The sequence below is a fragment of the Triturus cristatus genome, chromosome 10 (genome assembly GCF_964204655.1).
Source record: "Triturus cristatus chromosome 10, aTriCri1.1, whole genome shotgun sequence".
Classification (NCBI taxonomy): Eukaryota; Metazoa; Chordata; class Amphibia; order Caudata; family Salamandridae; genus Triturus; species Triturus cristatus.
In genome coordinates this window covers 275,515,273-275,533,998 of record NC_140593.1, presented here as the reverse complement: position 1 = coordinate 275,533,998, position 18,726 = coordinate 275,515,273, and the positions used below count along the sequence as shown (strand labels likewise).

The window sequence follows — 18,726 nt, the reverse complement described above, 5'->3', positions numbered from 1 at the left end:
ATCAACCATCTGGAGTTACTAGCGATCTTCTTAGCCCTAAAATCTTTTCAAACACAGATTTCAGGCAAGGTAGTCCTAATCCGCACAGACAACATGACAGCCATGTACTATATTCAAAAACAAGGCGGCACATACTCTCCACAGCTCTCTCAGCTAGCACAGAGCATATGGAGATGGGCCATACCTCAGAAAATATTTCTCCTAGCTCAGCATGTCCCAGGAGTCCAAAACACTATGGCAGATCTGCAAACAAAACAAATCCACGAGTGGGAACTCCACCCAGGAGTTCTACACCCGTACTTTCAGATGTGGGGGCATCCTCAGATAGACCTCTTCGCCACCCACGAAAACACCAAATTCCCAAGCTTGGCCGCTAGATATCCACACCCATTGTCCAAAGGAACTGGTCCGGCAGATTTGCGTACGCTTTTCCGCCTCTCCCACTCATTCCACTAGTGGTGCGCAAACTACAGCAACACTCCCTCACACTAATCCTAGTAGCTCCAACTTGGGCCAGACAACCGTGGTACACCACACTGCTGGAACTATCTGTAGTACTGCACCAAAAATTACACCTCTCTCCACACCTCTTAACCCAGAACCATGGAGAGATCATACACCCGGACCCAGCTCAGCTCAACCTTGCGATCTGGCTCCTGACGTCCTAGAATTTGGTTATCTAAATCTTCCCCCTGACTGTATGAACGTCATCAAGGAAGCTAGGCGACCCACCACTAGAGCATGCTACGCCGCCAAGTGGAAACGTTTTGTTGTCTATTGTCACAACAACACCATCAATCCCCTAGACGTCTCTATTCAACACATCATAGGCTACTTACTCCACCTACAAAGGTGTAATCTAGCCTATACGTCCATTCGCCTCCACCTCGCAGCTATAGCAGCTTACCTACAAAACAGGCAACATCTATCACTCTTTAGAGTACCTGCCATTAAAGCCTTCATGGAAGGCCTTAAAAGAATAATTCCCCCCAGAGTGCCACCCTCACCTGTGTGGAACCTAAATATCGTTCTCACCAGACTAATGGGGCCTCCCTTCGAACCATTGCACAAATGTGAACTCCAATTTTTAACCTGGAAAGCCGCTTTTCTCGTAGCCATCACTTCCCTCAGAAGGGTCAGTGAGATACAAGCATTTACCATTCAAGAACCTTTTTTACAAATGCAACATAACAAAGTTGTTCTCCGTACCAACCCAAAATTCCTCCCTAAAGTCATTTCTCCTTTTCACCTAAACCAATCTGTAGAACTACCAGTATTCTTCTCGCAAGCACAAACTGTTGCAGAAAGAGCTCTACACACACTAGATGTCAAACGAGCCTTACTCTACTACATCGAGAGAACACAACCTTTCCGTAACACCAAACAACTGTTTGTCTCTTTCTCTCCACCACACAAGGGCAACCCCATCTCTAAGTCGGGGATAGCTAGGTTGATTGTCAAATGCATTCAGATTTGCTACCACAAAGCAAAACGAACGCTATCCGTTCCCCCTAAAGCCCATTCTACACGTAAAATAGGGGCTTCAATGGCTTTTCTAGGAAACATTCCATTAGATGATATCTGCAAAGCAGCTACATGGTCAACACCGCACACTTTCACTAAACACTATTGTGTAGATGTGCAAACTAAGCAACAGGCTAGTGTGGGCCAGGCTGTACTCAAAACATTATTTCAAACCACTGCAACAGATACGGGTGGTTGCCGCTAACGGTGAGTACTGCTATATAATCTATGCACAAGTGTGTAATCTGCAGCTCATATGCCTCGAATGGAATATGCTACTTACCAGTATGCATCTGTTCTTGGCATGTAGAGCTGCAGATCTACACACGCCCACCCGCCTCCACCGGCTACCTTAATCTGTTCCAGTTTATCTTATTTAGATACAACACGCATGGGCATCTTCACTGTTTATTACTACGCTCCATCATTTCCCTGCTGGCAAAAAACAATCTGAGGATGGAGTCAAAGCCCATGCGCAATACGATCCAAAGGAGGAGTCACCGACCTCGTGACTTCCAAAGACTTTCCAAGAGGAAAAACAACAGCAAACATCCGGGCCCAACACCAGATGGCGATCTATGCACAAGTGTGTAGATCTGCAGCTCTACATGCCAAGAACAGATGCATACTGGTAAGTAGCATATTCCTTCCTAGAACCAAGCAAGCCTGGCACAGGCAAGTGCTAAGTACTTTGCAGTAAATATACGGATTGTAACACAGTTTGGATTGCAATCGTAATTTGATTTGATTACAGTTGTGTTACTGATTATGCAATGCCTTTCAGAATACAGTACATATACTTTGAATGGGATTTTCAGTAAGTTTACAGGTAAGTTACTTTTGATTACTTTTCTTACTCAGAGTAGTATATCTGGATACTACTCTGGGACATTTACTGTAAACAGGTAAGTAAAATCGTTTTTGTTAAACAGTACAATTTTAAAGAATTTCTTTAAGTTTTCAAACTCCACACAAAAACCTTTCACAGAAAAAAAAGTGTTATTGTATGGAGGAAAATAGTGTTATCGGTTTTGAGGTAAGTATTTGGTAATGGGAGTTGAGGTTATGGGGGTAGACTCAGGGGTCCCCCAGGGTCAAGGATGCACTCTAGTTACACCCTCAGGGGCACTAGGGCGGCCGGGTGCAGAGTGCTCAGGCCCAATGTTATCCAATGGGGGTAGGTGGCCTCCGGTTAGTGGCTGCTGACAAGCAGGCCAACTGATTGTGGGAGCAAAGCTCCTGGACTTTAGCTCAGGGCAAATGGGGAAACAAAGTAGCACCAAAGGTGCACCCTCTGCTGCACTAGCGCGGCCGGGTGTAGGGTGCTGTTTCAACGTTGGGCGCCCTGTTGTTTTCAATGGGTAAACTCCGGTTTGCAAAGGCACTGCAGGCTTGGGGGTGAAGGTCTCCTGGGTGCGACCACCACTTTGAGAGGTAAGTTGGGAAGTTAGAGGTTGGTTAGGCACACTCTGTTTGAGCAACCGAGGCTGTGGTGCGTCTGGTACAGGGGTGCCTTTTGGGGTCTGATCTTCTTACCATCTCCTGGTCGCAGTTGGGTGGACCTTCCGGATTTAGGCTACAGGCATCGGATGGAGGCTTGAGGCATGTCAGGGGTCGCCGGATCTCAGGTCAGGATCGCCGGGGTGCCCTCCTTGTGGTGTTTGCCCACTCAAGCTCGGGCCGTGAACGATGGGTGCAGAGTGGGCCGGATTCGCAGTGTCCGGCTGGAGCCAGAGGTTGCAGATGAACAAATCCGGTGTTAATGGGAAACAAAGTCTTTGTAGTTGAAGGCAGGTAGGTCCTCTGAGGTTTTCGAGGTTGCTGGCTGCAGGACACACCAGGATTTCGCAGGAGCAGGTTTGAAATGGAGACAGGCGGGTAGAGCTGGGGCCAAGTCAGTGGGCGTCTTCCTGTTGCTAGCTGCTGCACGGCTGTTCGGTCCTTCTTCTCCTTGTAGTTTCTTCTTGTCTGAGGAAGCCAGGTTCAGGGGTGCCTCTAAATACTAGATTTAGGGACGTTACAGGTAGGTAAAAGGTAGGGACCCCTGGGGTGGCTACAGCCCCTATTATGCCACCCTTCAGTGGGAGGGGGGCATGAGCCTTTCCCTGGTTGGCTGAGTCACCCCATCTGCAAGATGGCGGGGACTGAGAGTTGTGCTTCACCTCAGCTCCCCCACCTGAGGGGTGTAGTTGGCAGAGGTGGGCACACCTCTCTTCCTCACTTGTTTTTCCGGCCGGTTCTCCCGCCCAAAGTGGGGGTCAGAACCAGTGAGGACCAGTTGCTGAAAGCAGCAAGTGGCCTGGGGAAGCTCACAAAGGCGGCAAGCCTTTAAGGCTTCCCCTTTGTGAACCCTGCCCATCCTGGGGGAGGAGGCTTGACACCTCGTCCCAGGATGTGCATTGTTTCAGGCCCCAGAGAGAAGCAGGCTCTCTACCCAGGGGTCCAGAAAGATGTCTGGTGGTGGCAGTTGAAAGCAGCCACTCAGCCTTGGCACTAATGTGAGGATTAGTTTTCAGGGGGCATCTCTAAGATGCCCTCTGTGTGCATTTTTCATTAAATCCCACACTGGCATCAGTGTGGATTTAATGTGCTGAGAAGTTTGATAACAAACCTCTCAGTTTTCGGTGTAGCCATTATGTTGCTGTGGAGTTCATAATGACAAACTCCCAGCACCATATACTCTTAATGGCAGCACTGCACTTACAATGTCTAAGAATGGACTTAGACACTGTAGGGGTACAGGGCTCATACACCTGTACCCTCACTAATGGTATAGTGCACCCAGCTAGAGGGTTGACTGATCAATTCCAGGGCAGTGGGTTGTACACATGGCACACATGGATGTGTGCCATTTCGACTCTTCACTTTGTTCTGCACCAAAACACGCAGCCTGCAAAGGCAATGTGTGATTGTAATGGTACAGGACCTCTAAGGGTGGCACAATAAGTACTGCAGCCCTTATAGGCCTTCTCTGGTCACAGTGCCCTGGGTACCTGTGGTACCATTTACCAGGGGCTGACCTGTGACCAGAGATGCCAATTGGGTTTAGGCTTCAGTGCAGTTTTAGAGAAAGAACATAGGCCCAGGGTTACCTGATTAGCAGGAGCCTAGGGAACACTCAGTCAAAACACATCAGCAATTCAGCAAAAAGTGGGGGCAACCATGCAGAAAGAGGGCACTTTCTCACACTTCTGAAAGTGACTTGCACCAACATTATGGATCAAATCTGTTTATTTATTTCCATTAGAACAATAATAAAAATAACATCCCTTACATCCAGTAGCCTGCAAGAGTTGTAGTTCAAACACTATGAATCTATGAGTAACAACTTTCAAACCCATTTACTAATTCTTTCTCGCCCCCTCCCCATTTCTCAATGGCATGAAGAAGCCCCATTGGTTGTTGAGCATACATCCCGGCTTTCTCAACAGGCTTGTAAAATGCTACCATCTATTGTGCCTTTTTACCTTGTATTTGCAATAATGTATTAGTTTACATCTCATGGAGTAGAGAGGAAACATTTGGTCATTGGGAAAAGTATGCAATTTTGTGCCACGTTTTTTTTTCCTGAGGACCATTTTGCAGCCTGAACTGAAGAGCCTAATTAAACAGCACTGCATATAGAGGTAGCGAAATGCCTGTGGGCGTGGTGGTGGTTCTGCTGTAGAAAAGGGGCGTCAAAATAAAAACACAGCAATCACTGCAGGGCAAGCATCGGTTTCGAGAGTGTCCGTGTTTGCCCTGCAGTGAAATATCCGCATATCATTCGGAAGCCTTTGTATCATATAATTTGGAAATCTTGGGATTGATGCCTTGAATATTTCGGCAACAGTCTCCAGAGCATCCTTCCAGTACCTTGGTTCAAAATTAATTGGCTAATTTACCCAGTGCTTAATTTAATGGAAGAAAAAAAAAGGAAGTGTCAGGGCCCTCGTCAGGAGGTCACTGCAACTTGCACCATCCATTGCCCCTGCCAGCCCTGCCAGGGACTGTACCTAACGAACTACTAACCGTCACACTCCTACAAGTGTGACAATTCAGACTATACCAGGCCGCCAAAGGTATAAGTATGGTTTGGGTGGCAAGGATTAGTCCTTTCAATCTGCATTAAATAAATAATCAACTGTTGTTCTACTTCATCTCTGAAAGACTATCATAAGTGCCAGTGTTGACAATTTGTGCCAGTGACGAGCACCAGAAACCACCGGCTCAAATTAAGCACTGGTTACCTACTTGTTATATAATTATATATTGTATATAGAATGCCTCACCTTGCTGGACCCTGTATGAACTATATTTATGATTTGTTTTGACTCACTTTTTCTCTATCTTGATGGATCCCTTGCCACAGTTCACTGTTTTCATGTAAAGCATCAATATACCTTCCTTGGTCTTGGCTGTGCTATATAAATGTCTATAAATAAATACAAAAATATGGGTCAAAGTACTGAACTCCCAGAGCCCCGCCAGCACTTCTGTGTCCTGTACTTAAATAGCTCATTCATTCAGTCATTGTTTCAACTTTTGGGATCGGCTATAATTCTCCTAGTGGAGCTGTTTAATTTGTTATATATGGCTACCTAATCCTTATTTGAAATTGAGCACCCTGATTCTGCTTCCCACTTTCTACTACCTGGCTTTTTTTTTACCAGAGGTGGCAAGAAGCTTACATAAATCAAAGACCAGTTTCTCGTCTCCCACTTTTGCAGTAATTCTAATTGTCAGATGAAGTGCCTAGTGCCTCACCTCATAATAGTGTTGTCTTTAGCCTTCTGCTATCTCCAATTCTTTTTTTAGACTGGTTTGAAGGTGGTTTTAATGACTGTCCCATCGTAGAAATGATCCAATTATATGCAGACTCTTTTAGACCATACTGAAAAGCTGATCCTGTCCAAAACTGATGTAAAGTTCTAATTGCAAACTATAGGGGTAAATGGAGGGAGAAATTAAGTGAGACCCAGTTTCAAAACCGCTTTGTCCTATACTGCCAAGGTTGCCCTCCTAATTGAAAAGAAATATGAGCCCCAGCCCCAATGATTTCTCTCCAGCCAAGTAATCTTCCACGTGTTTGTTCCTGATATCAGCTGCTCTATGGAGCAGCATTGCTTCTCTGACTGCTGCCTCAGGATATAACTGATAAATTGTTAAGAGATGTGGAAGGCATAAGCGCCCTACTCTTGGCATTATGAGTCTTTGCTTCCTTTTCACCTGTATAAATTAAGGACAGATTGGATTTGGTTAATCCTGACTGCAATCCACCGTATTATCAGAGCCAGAAACAGGAACAAAATCTTGGGAAGTAATGCTGTCTGTATTGCAGCTACTTGCCACTCTCAAAAGCCCTCCCATTTGCCAGGATTGCAAATCCTTCTTAATCTCTTGTAGTCACAGCCAGACGTTTGGCTTATCCCTAAGTTTTATTTGGGGGGTTATTTGTATACCCAGATACCGTATGGGTTCCTTTGTCCTTCGAAAAGGGAAAGGTCCTTGTAAACTCTTAAACCTGTTCTTGTATTATGTGCTATGTATAACGCCTGTGATTTTGCAACATTAACTTTTAATCCAATTATGTAATCACATCTTTTCAGTTCCTCCATTAGCTTTCTCAACTATTCTTTCAGTAGTGAGTTAATGATATTCCTTCCTCAGTTGCTCCACAGCAGGACAGCATGAGAGACCTCACTTCTTCATTTGTGTGTTTAGGGACTCAGCCCAACACTTTTTTCGTTTCTCTGCACTACAGTGGTCAGTGGGGGAGAAAACTGATTCGATTCCTCTGAGCACTTAGTGTTCCCTTTTTAGGTCTCGCTGAGTCAGCGCGCATGCCTTGCTCAGAGAGCCTTTAGTAGGTGAGTTTTGAAAGTGCTGCTAGCTGGCGACAAGCTTGCGTTCACGCGAGCGTGCATGCGCGAACCGCCAGCCTTCAGCACCATTTGTCTTTTCTCTTGCTTGTTCCCTGCCTCCGCCCCTCCCCCCGCTGATGCGCACGCATCCCTGCGCGTCATCGCGATCACTTTTGCTTTCAGAGTGATCGCGATGACTTTCACTTTTACGGCCGTGCGGCGTTACTTTTACTGCCGCGCGGCCAATGCTTGTTTACTTGCTCATTTGACCTTTTTGTTTGTCTGCCTAGAAACTAGAAGGTTTGCTTCAGACAGCCCACGTGACGGAGGAACTCACGACCACAACAGAGTAAGACGGAAATAAAACCCTTACCTAACTCGGCGGGCGACATTTAGCCAAAAACGTTCTCTGCTCTCTGGGGAAGGCTGTGTGAAAACATGTTATAGATTCTTCTTAATAGAGGAAGTGGAGAAACCCTTCTTCCCGCGCAGCTTTTCCCTAGAGATGAGCTCGTAGGTTTGTTTTCTCAAGAAGGAAGTAATGTGAAGAGATCGCCTTCGCATCTGAATTAACTTTTTGGCAGTTCCACTGAAATGGACGGGTTTGGGGACTTGTGTAGCGAGCTTCTAAAAGCAGAAATACAAAGCGTCTGCTGTGGGCCTCATTGTAACAGCGTGATATACATTTAAATCGGGTTGAATATGTCGCTATCATCCTACTTTTGCGCTGCTTCCTTACATTGGTTCCAGGCCCCATCTGTCCATTTGTCTCATGAACATTTCTGTTTTATTTCTCTTCATCCTGACGTTTCAGTGCAGCAACTCGGGACTTTTTTTTTATACCGTTCCTCCACGGGGCCTATGAACATTGCTGTCTTACGTGTGATTTACCTGGCAGCTGCATAATAAATGTCCAGGCCCCTACTGTAGAGTCCAGAGCCGAATTTGTTTATGTATATTTGACATGTCTAGGATTAGGGTGTGTAGCGTAATTGGTGCATTTTACCGTTTCTCCACGGGGCCTATGAACATTGCTGTCTTTGGTGTGATTTACCTGGCAGCTGCATAATAAATATCCAGGCCCGTACTGTAGAGTCTAGAGCCGCATTTGTTTGTTTATTTGACATGTCTAGGATTACGGTGTTTAGCGTAATTGGTGCATATATTTTCTCATAACGTTTTGTTTTTATTTCAACAAACCTTTCATATCTTATTGCGTTCTTAAGTGCTTCACTGTCCTCCAGCTGATTAACAGTTTACCTCATAATTGGAAACCTTTCTTCCTTCGATGTCTGTTCACTACAATGCTTGGTTACATGAAGATACATACACGGCCTTTGACCCTTGATGAGATCTCATAGTGAACCTTTTTGTCTCATCCTTATCATGGTTTGCTGTAGGTGTTAGGGGAGTGCAGGGCGTGGGAGCCGCAGAGAGCACGCTGGGCTACCTTACCCTTTACCTTCTATTTCTGCTGCTGCCTTCGTGACCCTATAGAGGCAGGGGTAGCAGATTCTACTCCTGGCTGTCCTTAAATGACCTGCTTCCTTTCTCCAGCCGTGTCAGTAGTGCATAAATCTGTTCTTTGTCAGGCATGGACGGCTGTTTGTACTGTTCAGAGTAGCTACCCGGTGTACAGAAAAAGCAAGGCATGTCTGCCTGGCTGCATTTGTAACAATCCCCAACCACAGGCTTTGTGAATGTGGCTTTGTTTCATGTAATCTGTGGTTTTGAGATGTATTGTGACATCATTTACAGGATGACCCCTTTGCATAGACCACGGGTCAACACTGCAGCCATTCTGCATCCACTGACCCTGCGAAACCCAAGATGCCAGAGTAATGCCCATGAAACAGAGACTGGTTGTCCTGCGGTGAGAAGGCTTTTGCCACATTTTATTTTTCAGAACACAGTAATGAGTGCTTCTGGTATTGCAGAAAAGTTTCAGCTGATTTCCTAACACACATGAAAGGAAACTACTTGGCAGAAACACTAGTCATGTCACCACTTGTGGCCACCACCACCTTGAGACGGAGATTCCCCGACTGTTAGGCCTACCATGCACCACATCCACAACCCTGGAAAATGAATTTCGATAAAAACGTACATATGCCACACAATTCCCACCCATCCATTTTTCAATATTCGATACACTTCAGCAGCTAGTGTCTAACAATTTCAACTATTTGAAGACCAACAGAAAAGGTCGTCTGTTAAACCTTACTTTATCACAAGAACCAGATTAACAAGCATTGGCATAGCCAATAGGTCTAGCCTTTGGGACCTTATAAGTGTTTAGTTATCCAGCACAATATCCTTGGTGCAACATCATCAACTGTTGCATGGCTAAACACTTATAAGGTCCCAAAGGCGAGACCTATTGGCTATGCCAATGCTTGTTTAATTACTGGTGTGGTCGCTTGCAGTTCCACAGACACCTCAATATCATCTATTTCCAAAATATTTTTTATTAACTGCAAATAAAATTTAGTTTGTGTGCTGTGTAGCTGTAGATACACATGTTGTGGGAATGTCATGTACTGCTGTGACCTACGAGGCCTCTAAGTGGTTCAGAAACGTAAGGGGTCCCAGATATCTTTGGGCCTGGAGCCAGAAGGAAGCATTTCTGCATATGTGGTCAACTGATCTCTGCAGTAGATTGGATCATTCAGCCATTCCTTCTGTTTCGGGGCCCTCCCCCATCTACACACAATCCTCCGCTTCACAAAGATTAAGCAGAACAACATATCTTTCCGAAAGTTAGGCTCCATGTAGGACCATAAGCGAGGAAAGATTGACAGCTCAGCCGATCATGAGTGAGAGGATATTAAGAAATAGATACAAGAGTTTCGGGAACAAGACCATTTTCATAAGAGAGATCCGTCCTGCTATGAAGAGGGGCAACGATATCCATCGAGTAATGTGGTTTGTTATCCTAGATAGGGCTGTGCCGTAGTTTACACAGATGGATTCCTCCCCATCATGAGACACCACTATTCACAAATATTTGAGCTATGTATCACACCGTGTCAATGGAAAGTCGGGGAGGAACTGTAGTGTAGCCAGGGTGAGGAGGAATACGTTGGATTTCTCCCAGGTAATTGAATGGCTGACAGTCCCCCGAAATGCACAAATTCATGCAGTATCCCATTCAAGCTGTCTTGTGAGTCCCTCAGGTAGCGCGTGATATTATCCACATATAATCATACCAGAAAATGTCTAATAGGATATCTAATCGCATAGTTGCGGTGCTGTTGCCAGAGTTTTGGGCAAGCGGCTCCACTGCCAGAGCAAATAGCAACAGCAAGAGGGGACACCCCTGCTGAGTGCCCCACGTAATGGGGAAGGTGAACGAGATGGCCCCATTGCTCTGTACCCTAGCTACCAGCTGGGAATAAAGTAGAGCAATCCATGTCAGAAATGGCGGAGCGAACCCCTTACGCTGAAGGACGGTCATCAAGTAATCTTAATGTAGTGAATGGAATGACTTAGTGGTGACGAGAAAGGTGGCAATGTCTGGATTGATATCCTGAATAAGTGCAAATAGCGTACGCAAATAATAGGATGTGGAGCGGCCAGGGATAAAGCTCTACTAGTCCAGTCTGACCAGAAAGGACATTAGAAGGCTGAGGCGATTTGCAAGGATCTTGGCATTACAGTTAATAAGTGCGGGAAGGATTCACAGTGATCAGGGGGTTTCCCCGGTTTAAGCAGAGTGATCATTTTTGCTTCCATCATTGAAGGGGGCGCACCCCATTCTGTTTCACTTCCGAGAAGACATTCTTCAGTATAGGCAGTAGCACACCAATGTACTTTTTATAAAAATCAGCAGGTAGGCCGTCATGCATGGAGGCTTTGCTAGATTGTAATTGCATAATTGCTCCTCTTATTTTGTCTTCCTCAATATCAGCTGCCAGAAACTCTCTATAAGCATCGCTAAGCCATCCCAACGTCACCACATCTAAATACTTATCTAAGTCCACCTCCCGCACACGCCGAGATGTGCATACGTTTTCGTAGAATGAGGTGAAGAACTGTAGAATATTTGTGGTGTCCCTAACAGTCGAGTCATCCCCATCCAGATTCCCAAGTATATTATTAGTGAATCGTGTCCCACGCGTCAATGCTGATAGTGTGTTGCCTGGTCTTTTCCGCTCCCCGTACTCCATTGCATATTTTCTGGGATATAGGCATTTTCTTTCAGCTCTCTCCTGAAAATCTGACAGAACCATTCTGATCCACCTAGACACATCGGGGACATCTGAAGAGCCCAACCGAGCCGCAAAAGATTTGATTATCCCTTCTAATGTGCACAGGTGGTTGTGAATGGAAAGCAAAACACCTCCACTCTTGGCTATACAAACACCACGCACAGTGACCTTAAAGGCTTCCCATATCCTTGACCGAGTCTTTGATTCTATCAAAAAAGCCTATGGCCTCCTGCCCCAGTTCCACACAGAATTGATCATCGAGCAGGACTGTAGAGGTGAGTCTCTACGTGACATAAGGGGCAGGAGTGTCTGGGGGACACAGCACCATCAGGTCCGGAGGGTGGTCCGAATAAGTGCGTGCCAGGTGTGTGACCCTGTTCAGCCACACAACCAGTCCTCTAGATATGAGCCAGGAGTCCAGCCTAGACCAACTGTTGTGTACGCTAGAACAAAAGGTGCCTGCCCGCACTGTGGGGTGCTGTGTCCTCCGGGCATCTAATAGTGCATTCTCTTCCATTAGGTCACAAATATATCGGGCAGCAGAGGTGTGGTATACTGTGTGTGCATGGTATCTATCTAGGGGCCATTCAGTAGCACGTTAAAGTCTCCCCGGAGTATATGAGTGGATCCAATGTCAACAATCTTCCACCACAATCAAGTGACATGATCAAAGAAGTTAGCGTCATCTGTGTTAGACCCATAACAATTAACTATGGTGACTGTTGTGAGGACCTATGTGCTCAATAGCAATGTGATCCCTGGAGGATGTATGAAGTGCCTTTGCAAATTAGGGTAACAGAGCCTCTCGAATAGGGAGAGTAAGTGGAGAAATGTCAGCATGAGCCCCTTGAGCAGCGAAAGAAAAACATGAGGAGTCGACAAGGTGGGACTCCTGCAAAGGGTCAATGTGGATGTTGTGCCTATTTAGATAGGCTAGTATGTGTCTACGTTTGCGGGGGGGTCCCCAAGCCCTATAATATTCTATGATAGGCAGTTGTATCTCACACGTACCATTGCACGCCGCGTCAGGTCAATGTCTGTCATCGTGTACGAGAGTGTAATGGACTAGCACCCCAATTCAGATGTCGAAACCAATGCACACATGGGCCAGCAAACATGTCAAATTTGTTTGTAAGATAGGCACAACAATTCAAACAGCCCATTTCCAGTCCTTCCCACACGGAGGTATGCCTGATTCTTTGAAAGTACAGACTAGTGCATCTTTTTTTTTTTTGTTTTGTAGTGTTTTTATTAGCCAAAAATAATCATTGCTAGAGGATGGAAAGAGGGTTGATGCTCTGCCTTTCAACAGTAGGTGCAGTATGATAAAAATGAGTTGTGTGATGTAATGTTATAAAAGAGATTGCAGTCCAAATCAATAGTGGGAGGACAATAATCTTGGACCATTGTCAGTCTGTGTTCTTCTCTTTGGCAGAGGCATTAGAGGCATTACATGATCATCATGGCAGTGGGCACTGCAGTTATTCATCTCAAGGTGTGTCAGGCTTGGAATAGGAAAAATGGATCTTTATGCTACAAGTGATCCAGACAAAAGAGTAATGGCTCATACTTGCAGGGAGAGGGGTGGTACTTGGAGAGGTTGGATTACATGGAAAGAGGAGGGAAAGTTTGGAATTACAGAACAAGACAAGTGACATGATTAAAGCAGTAATTTAATCATAGCAGTTCACTTCTCTGACCATTTAAATGAAAGATTATGACAAAAAACTGTAAAGCAGAAAGACTGAGGAGCAAACATTATAGACAAGCATAAAATATTGTTGTTTTGAGTCTTAACACCTGTTCAAATTAAACTGACTTGGTGCTCAGATTCTATTTGGAAAACTTGGTTCAAATTAAAGTCACTCGTAAATTTTATATGTGGCCACACTACTTCTCAAACTAATGGATGTTTTTACTTACAGTGCGGCATTTGTATTTGCAATATTTCTGTGTTTGAAGAACCTGTTGAAATTCACTGTGGACATGAATTCTGCAGAGCATGCTGGGAAGCGTGAGTACATTCTATGCAATTCTTCAAAAAATATCTTAACTCTTCGTTCCATTTACCTTTACAATGGTTAACATGCCATGAGATCCACCAACTGCATTCTAATGTGCCCATCTCTTATGAGCAAACTTGTTTTTTTTGCAGAAGAGAAAAATCACAACCAATAAAACAAAAATCACGCTTAATGAATGTAAGCTTATTTGTTTTTTGCAATGTTCGGTTAAACAGATGCTAATCTCATCTGGCCATTTGGCTGGAGTTTTATTGCTGCAAACTTTAGATTGCCTCTTTTTATCTGGTGGTGCCATCCTCCTTGGAAAATTATTTACAATTTGTTGTTGACCTGTGAATCTAACTTCCAAAGATTCATCCTATCTTGAGATGTAGTAATCCAAACTTCATCAGTTTTTAGAGGCAGACTAAAATGAATGCACATTCTTTTTAAGAAAAACTCTTTCTTAAAATGTAAGCGATGGAAATGCATAATTTTACTTGTAGAATGGTTGATTTATTTATTTGAGAAGCTGTATATAGCGCAAACATGACCCATATGGGTATCGGAGCGCTGTACAAAAGCAGATATGTTAAACAAGCATAGATTCACATAGTAAATCATGTACATAAAACAAACAGGTAAGGCATACAAATAAGAAGGGGAACAACAAGAAACATAATAAATATAATGTTAGCTGAACTGTTCCCCTTCAGGGATGGAAGCTGATATGTTAAAAATCATTGTAATAACACAGCTGTGGCCAGGCCATTATACAGTGCTTCTCAACATTAAAGACCCTATGAGTCAATAATAAATTATGCCTGTCCTGTCTCCGCATCTAGAATGAAGTATGAGCCATTATTTTATCAAACCATAGGAATTCATTCTGTGAAATGTGTCATAAGTTAATAACTAACGGGGGGCAAACACCAACCACCAAAGATGGTGAACGTCTCCTTCTAGAGCTCCGACGGGGCACCCGAACATCCTGTAGAATCCGCCGCCAACCTATGGCATTGGTACCCCACAACACTCTTCGCAGCAAAAGGAATCCTAGCTGACCCTTCCAATGCCTTTGCCGAACGTATCAGCCATTTAAATGCCATGCTGACTTGCCCTGCGTTATTCTTGGCGAGTGCCGAGGCCTGCTTCCCCGAGGCAACGCGTCCGCCCGGAGACCGCCTCGCCGATATTGAAAGACGGGCCTGACATCTGAGCATTACAGATACATGCAATGTATTAATCAATACAAGTTTCTATCCCAAATTACTAAATGAGCACGTGCCTTGCTATCAAATGATAACATTTGAAGGGATTATTTCTGAAGTCATTTATCTTAATGTGGAAATTGAGTACTTCAAATAGAATTTTGGAAAACCGGAACTTTTAAGTAAATGCTAAATTATTATTCGTATCAACCTCAAAATAAAGTCAATTTGTTATAATACAAGGATAAAGGAACAAATGGAAATTTAATGAAATAGTCAATATAATCATGACAGTCTGAGAAAATAAGAAAAAGCATCAGTGCAAAGTGGAACATTGTAGAACAATGTGAGAAATTGAAAGCCGTTAAATAGGTAAACCAAAACAGTTGCACGTCCGAGAGTTAGAAATCTTTGATCAACTTTTATAAAATCATAAGCAGAAGATGTCTCTAAACAAATGTTATTGAAAAATAAAGAAAACAAGAATGCATCCCTATTTAAAGTGTTTGAACTGTATGGACATTTTGAAATGTGATACTTTTAAGCTCCAATATTTAGGTCAGTAAATCAAATTAAAATGGTATACTGCTTTTTTAATGAAGAAATGCATATTGACCATTAAGCGGCCATGTAAATTATTTTATGTGGGCATGGCAAAAAGGCAAGTGACTTCGTAGTGCAAGAACATTGTTCAAATATATGCAAAGTCTCTAATAGCAATACTGTTTGAGCAGAATAGTCATATTTTAATACAGATTTTTTTTTTTAAGAACAGATTTTATTTGCCAAATAACAAATATATCGCAGAGCACTGTAACCCAGCAACTCATGCATGTAGAATGTACATTGAATTGACTTTGACAATTTCAATAGCAAAATAGGACCCCTAAAGAGCAATACATTTGAAATATTAACAAAGAAGAAAATAAAACCAAAAAAAACCAGAACCCACCCCCCATCGCACTCACACCTACCCCAGAGCAGCACCACAAGAGATCAGTCTTGTCTACCCAATTTTAATACAGATTTGATTTGAGGTGCTAGATGTAAGAAAATATGCTAAAAGGTGGAAATTTGAAACAAAGGTTGTACATAAGAGATTCTTTCTGGCAATAACTGTTATGAACATTACGTTCAAGAGGACCTTATGATTATATTTACTTAAGATCTGTTTGATTGATTTCTTAGTGTTAGCATGAGAGAGTAGAAAAAATACTTGTAGTGGAAAATGATGCCTAAAAGCAAAGAAAACAGTCAATCGCCATTATACAAAGACAACATTGCAGAGTCCGCAAGGCAGCTCCTAAAGACGAGTATGTAAGTGGTGTTCAGAGTTTAGCAAGTTTGAAAAACTGTGGCTGAGACTGATAAATAGAAATGTTTTCGACATTATGGAGAAGGGAAATTGTCATATGTTCCGTTTTAGACTTTTGTTGCAGATAACTGTCAAACTCTTTTTAGTGTATTTTTTTTTTATTTCTCATGTATTTTGCCATTATAAACATGGCACAATTGTTTTTCCACAATTTACCGTATGCATTTGATTGTACATCAAACCATGTATTGTTGAATTGTGTACATTAACTGCAGTGAAAGCAATAAATATTGGAGACTTGTTGCCTTCTGTATTACCTACACTAAGCTTTTAGTCGGTTATATACCATATTCAATTAGTTTATTGTAAACTTTTTTATCCTTTTACTTTTGAGATTAGCCTAGTACTTTATTTACCAATGGATATCATCAGTTGCATTAGCTTATGAGGGTGGATATCAAATGATGGGCTGTTCGATCAATAAAGATATATGCAGTAGGGCCAAAAGAGTCTTAATATTTATTTATTTATTGTAGAGTTTTATATAGCACAAACTTGACCCAAACGCTTCAAAATGTTTTTACGGTGTTAATTGCAAAGTTTACATAGTACATATTAGAGTACACATGGCATAGGCGAACCAAATAATGGAGTTGGGAACAGTAGCTGATACAGTTATTGAGATAGACACAACTTACAACTATATAAGTTGTTTTAGCTGCACATAATAGTAGTACGATTGGACTTAAAAGAAGAATTGATGGACAGAATGCAGAACAATGTCATACATTCACCCCAGTACAGAGATCTGGGCCTAAATCCATTGTTTTTTTTTCTCACCATGCCATTCCAGTTTGGACCCAGCCATATGCAAATCAGTCTTGACCCTGCGCCCAATGGGAACAGTCCAGCCCGAGCTGCCAAGCCATGTCCTCCCTGGACTGGAAACAAGCATCCTAGGACAGGTGTCAGGGTTTCACCCTTCATCAGCCAGGATAGCTTGACTTCAGTGGCGTGGAGAGCACGGGACCCACGTCTGGGAATACCCGTCCCACTCGGGGTGACAAATGCAAAAAGAACAATTGATGGACAGAATGCAGAACAATGTCATTCATTCACCCCAGTACATAGATCTGGGCCTAATTCCATCTATTTTTTTGCTCACCATGCCATTCCATTTGGACCCAGCCATATCCAAATCAGTCTTGACCCCGCGCCCAATTAGAACAGTCCAGCCCGAACTGCCAGGCCAGGTCCTCCCTGGACTGGAAACGAGCATCCCAGGACCGCTTTCGGGGTTTCACACCTTATCAGCCAGGATAGCTTGACTCCAGTGGAAAGACTTGGCTTGGCAGTTCGGGCTGGACTGTTCCCATGAGGCACTAGGTCAAGACTGATTTACATATAGCAGGGTCTGAAATGAGGTGGCGAAGTGAGCTAAACAACGATGATGGATTCAACCCAGATCTGTGACTGGGGGTGAGTGTCTGAAAAGTTTCAGTGCTCCGTCAATCAACTCTTTGTGTTTGCTTTGTTCTCCCTAAGTTGACAGGGTATGCCCAGACGTGGGTCCCTTGCTCACTTTGCCACTAGATTCAAGCTAGCCTGGCTGATGAGGGTTGCTACACCGAAACCGGTCCCAGGCTGCTTGTTTCTGGTTCAGCGAAGGCTTGGCTTGGCAGTTCGGGCTAAACTGTTCCCACGAGGCACAGGGTCAAGACAAATTTGCATATAGCTGGGTCTGAACTGAGGTGGCGAAGTGAGCTAAAGAACGATGATGGATGCAACACAGATCTGTGAGTGGAGATGAGTGTCTGAAAGGTTTCAGCGCTCCGTTAATCATCTCTTTGTGTTTGCTTTGTTCGCCCTAAGTTGGCAGGGTATGCCCAGATGTGGGTCCCTTGCTCACTTTGCCACTGGATTCAAGCTAGCTTGACTGCTGAGGGATATTACCCCGAAACCGATCCCAGAATGCTGGTTTCCAGTTCAGGGAAGACTTGGCTTGGCAGTTCGGGCTGGACTGTTACCATGAGGCACAGGGTCAAGACTGATTTGCATATAGCTGAGTCTGAACTGAGGTGGCAAAGTGAGCTAAAGAACGATGATGGATTCAACCCAGATCTGTGACTGGGGGTGAGTGTCTGAAAAGTTTCAGGGCTCCGTTAATCTTCTCTTTGTGTTTGTACGATTGGTGTAGTCATAAAGGCGCAACAACATAAAGCTAATGCATAGGCGAAGCATCTAAGGCATTTCTGAGGTAGAGACAGCTATAAAAAAAATGATCTTTTTACAGTGCATAGTCTAACACATGCTTTTGCTCAGAAATTTCTAGAATATTGAATAATGTTGTGAATATGAAATACTGTGGTATTGAGAGAGAAGTGAAAACAAAGGATTCAAATAAGTTGGAATTATGAAATGAAGAAGTAAAGGGATTATTGAAATCATTGTCTTCTGATTTCAATAGACGCAGTAGATGAGGAAAGATTTGTGCTCATTCGCCTTCTCTAGCGCTTTCGGTAATTCATAGTTACTGTTCATGCTTCGCTCACTACCCCCTCAGTGGCGGACTCTGGAATCTCCTCTGGGTGCCAAAACATGTGAATTTATTTTCTTTTC

At 43.7% G+C, this 18,726-nt stretch overlaps 1 protein-coding gene across 3 annotated transcripts in view; it reads left to right on the top strand.

Moving 5' to 3' along the window:
* Positions 1 to 18,726, top strand: part of ANKIB1 (ankyrin repeat and IBR domain containing 1) — a 556,103-nt gene that overhangs the window by 204,740 nt on the left and 332,637 nt on the right. For all 3 annotated transcript variants that reach the window (XM_085631084.1, XM_085631082.1, XM_085631083.1), the window contains exon 7: positions 13,504 to 13,592. In XM_085631084.1, coding sequence (XP_085487210.1) covers positions 13,504 to 13,592 — 89 coding nt within the window. The remainder of the gene's footprint in view (positions 1 to 13,503; positions 13,593 to 18,726) is intronic.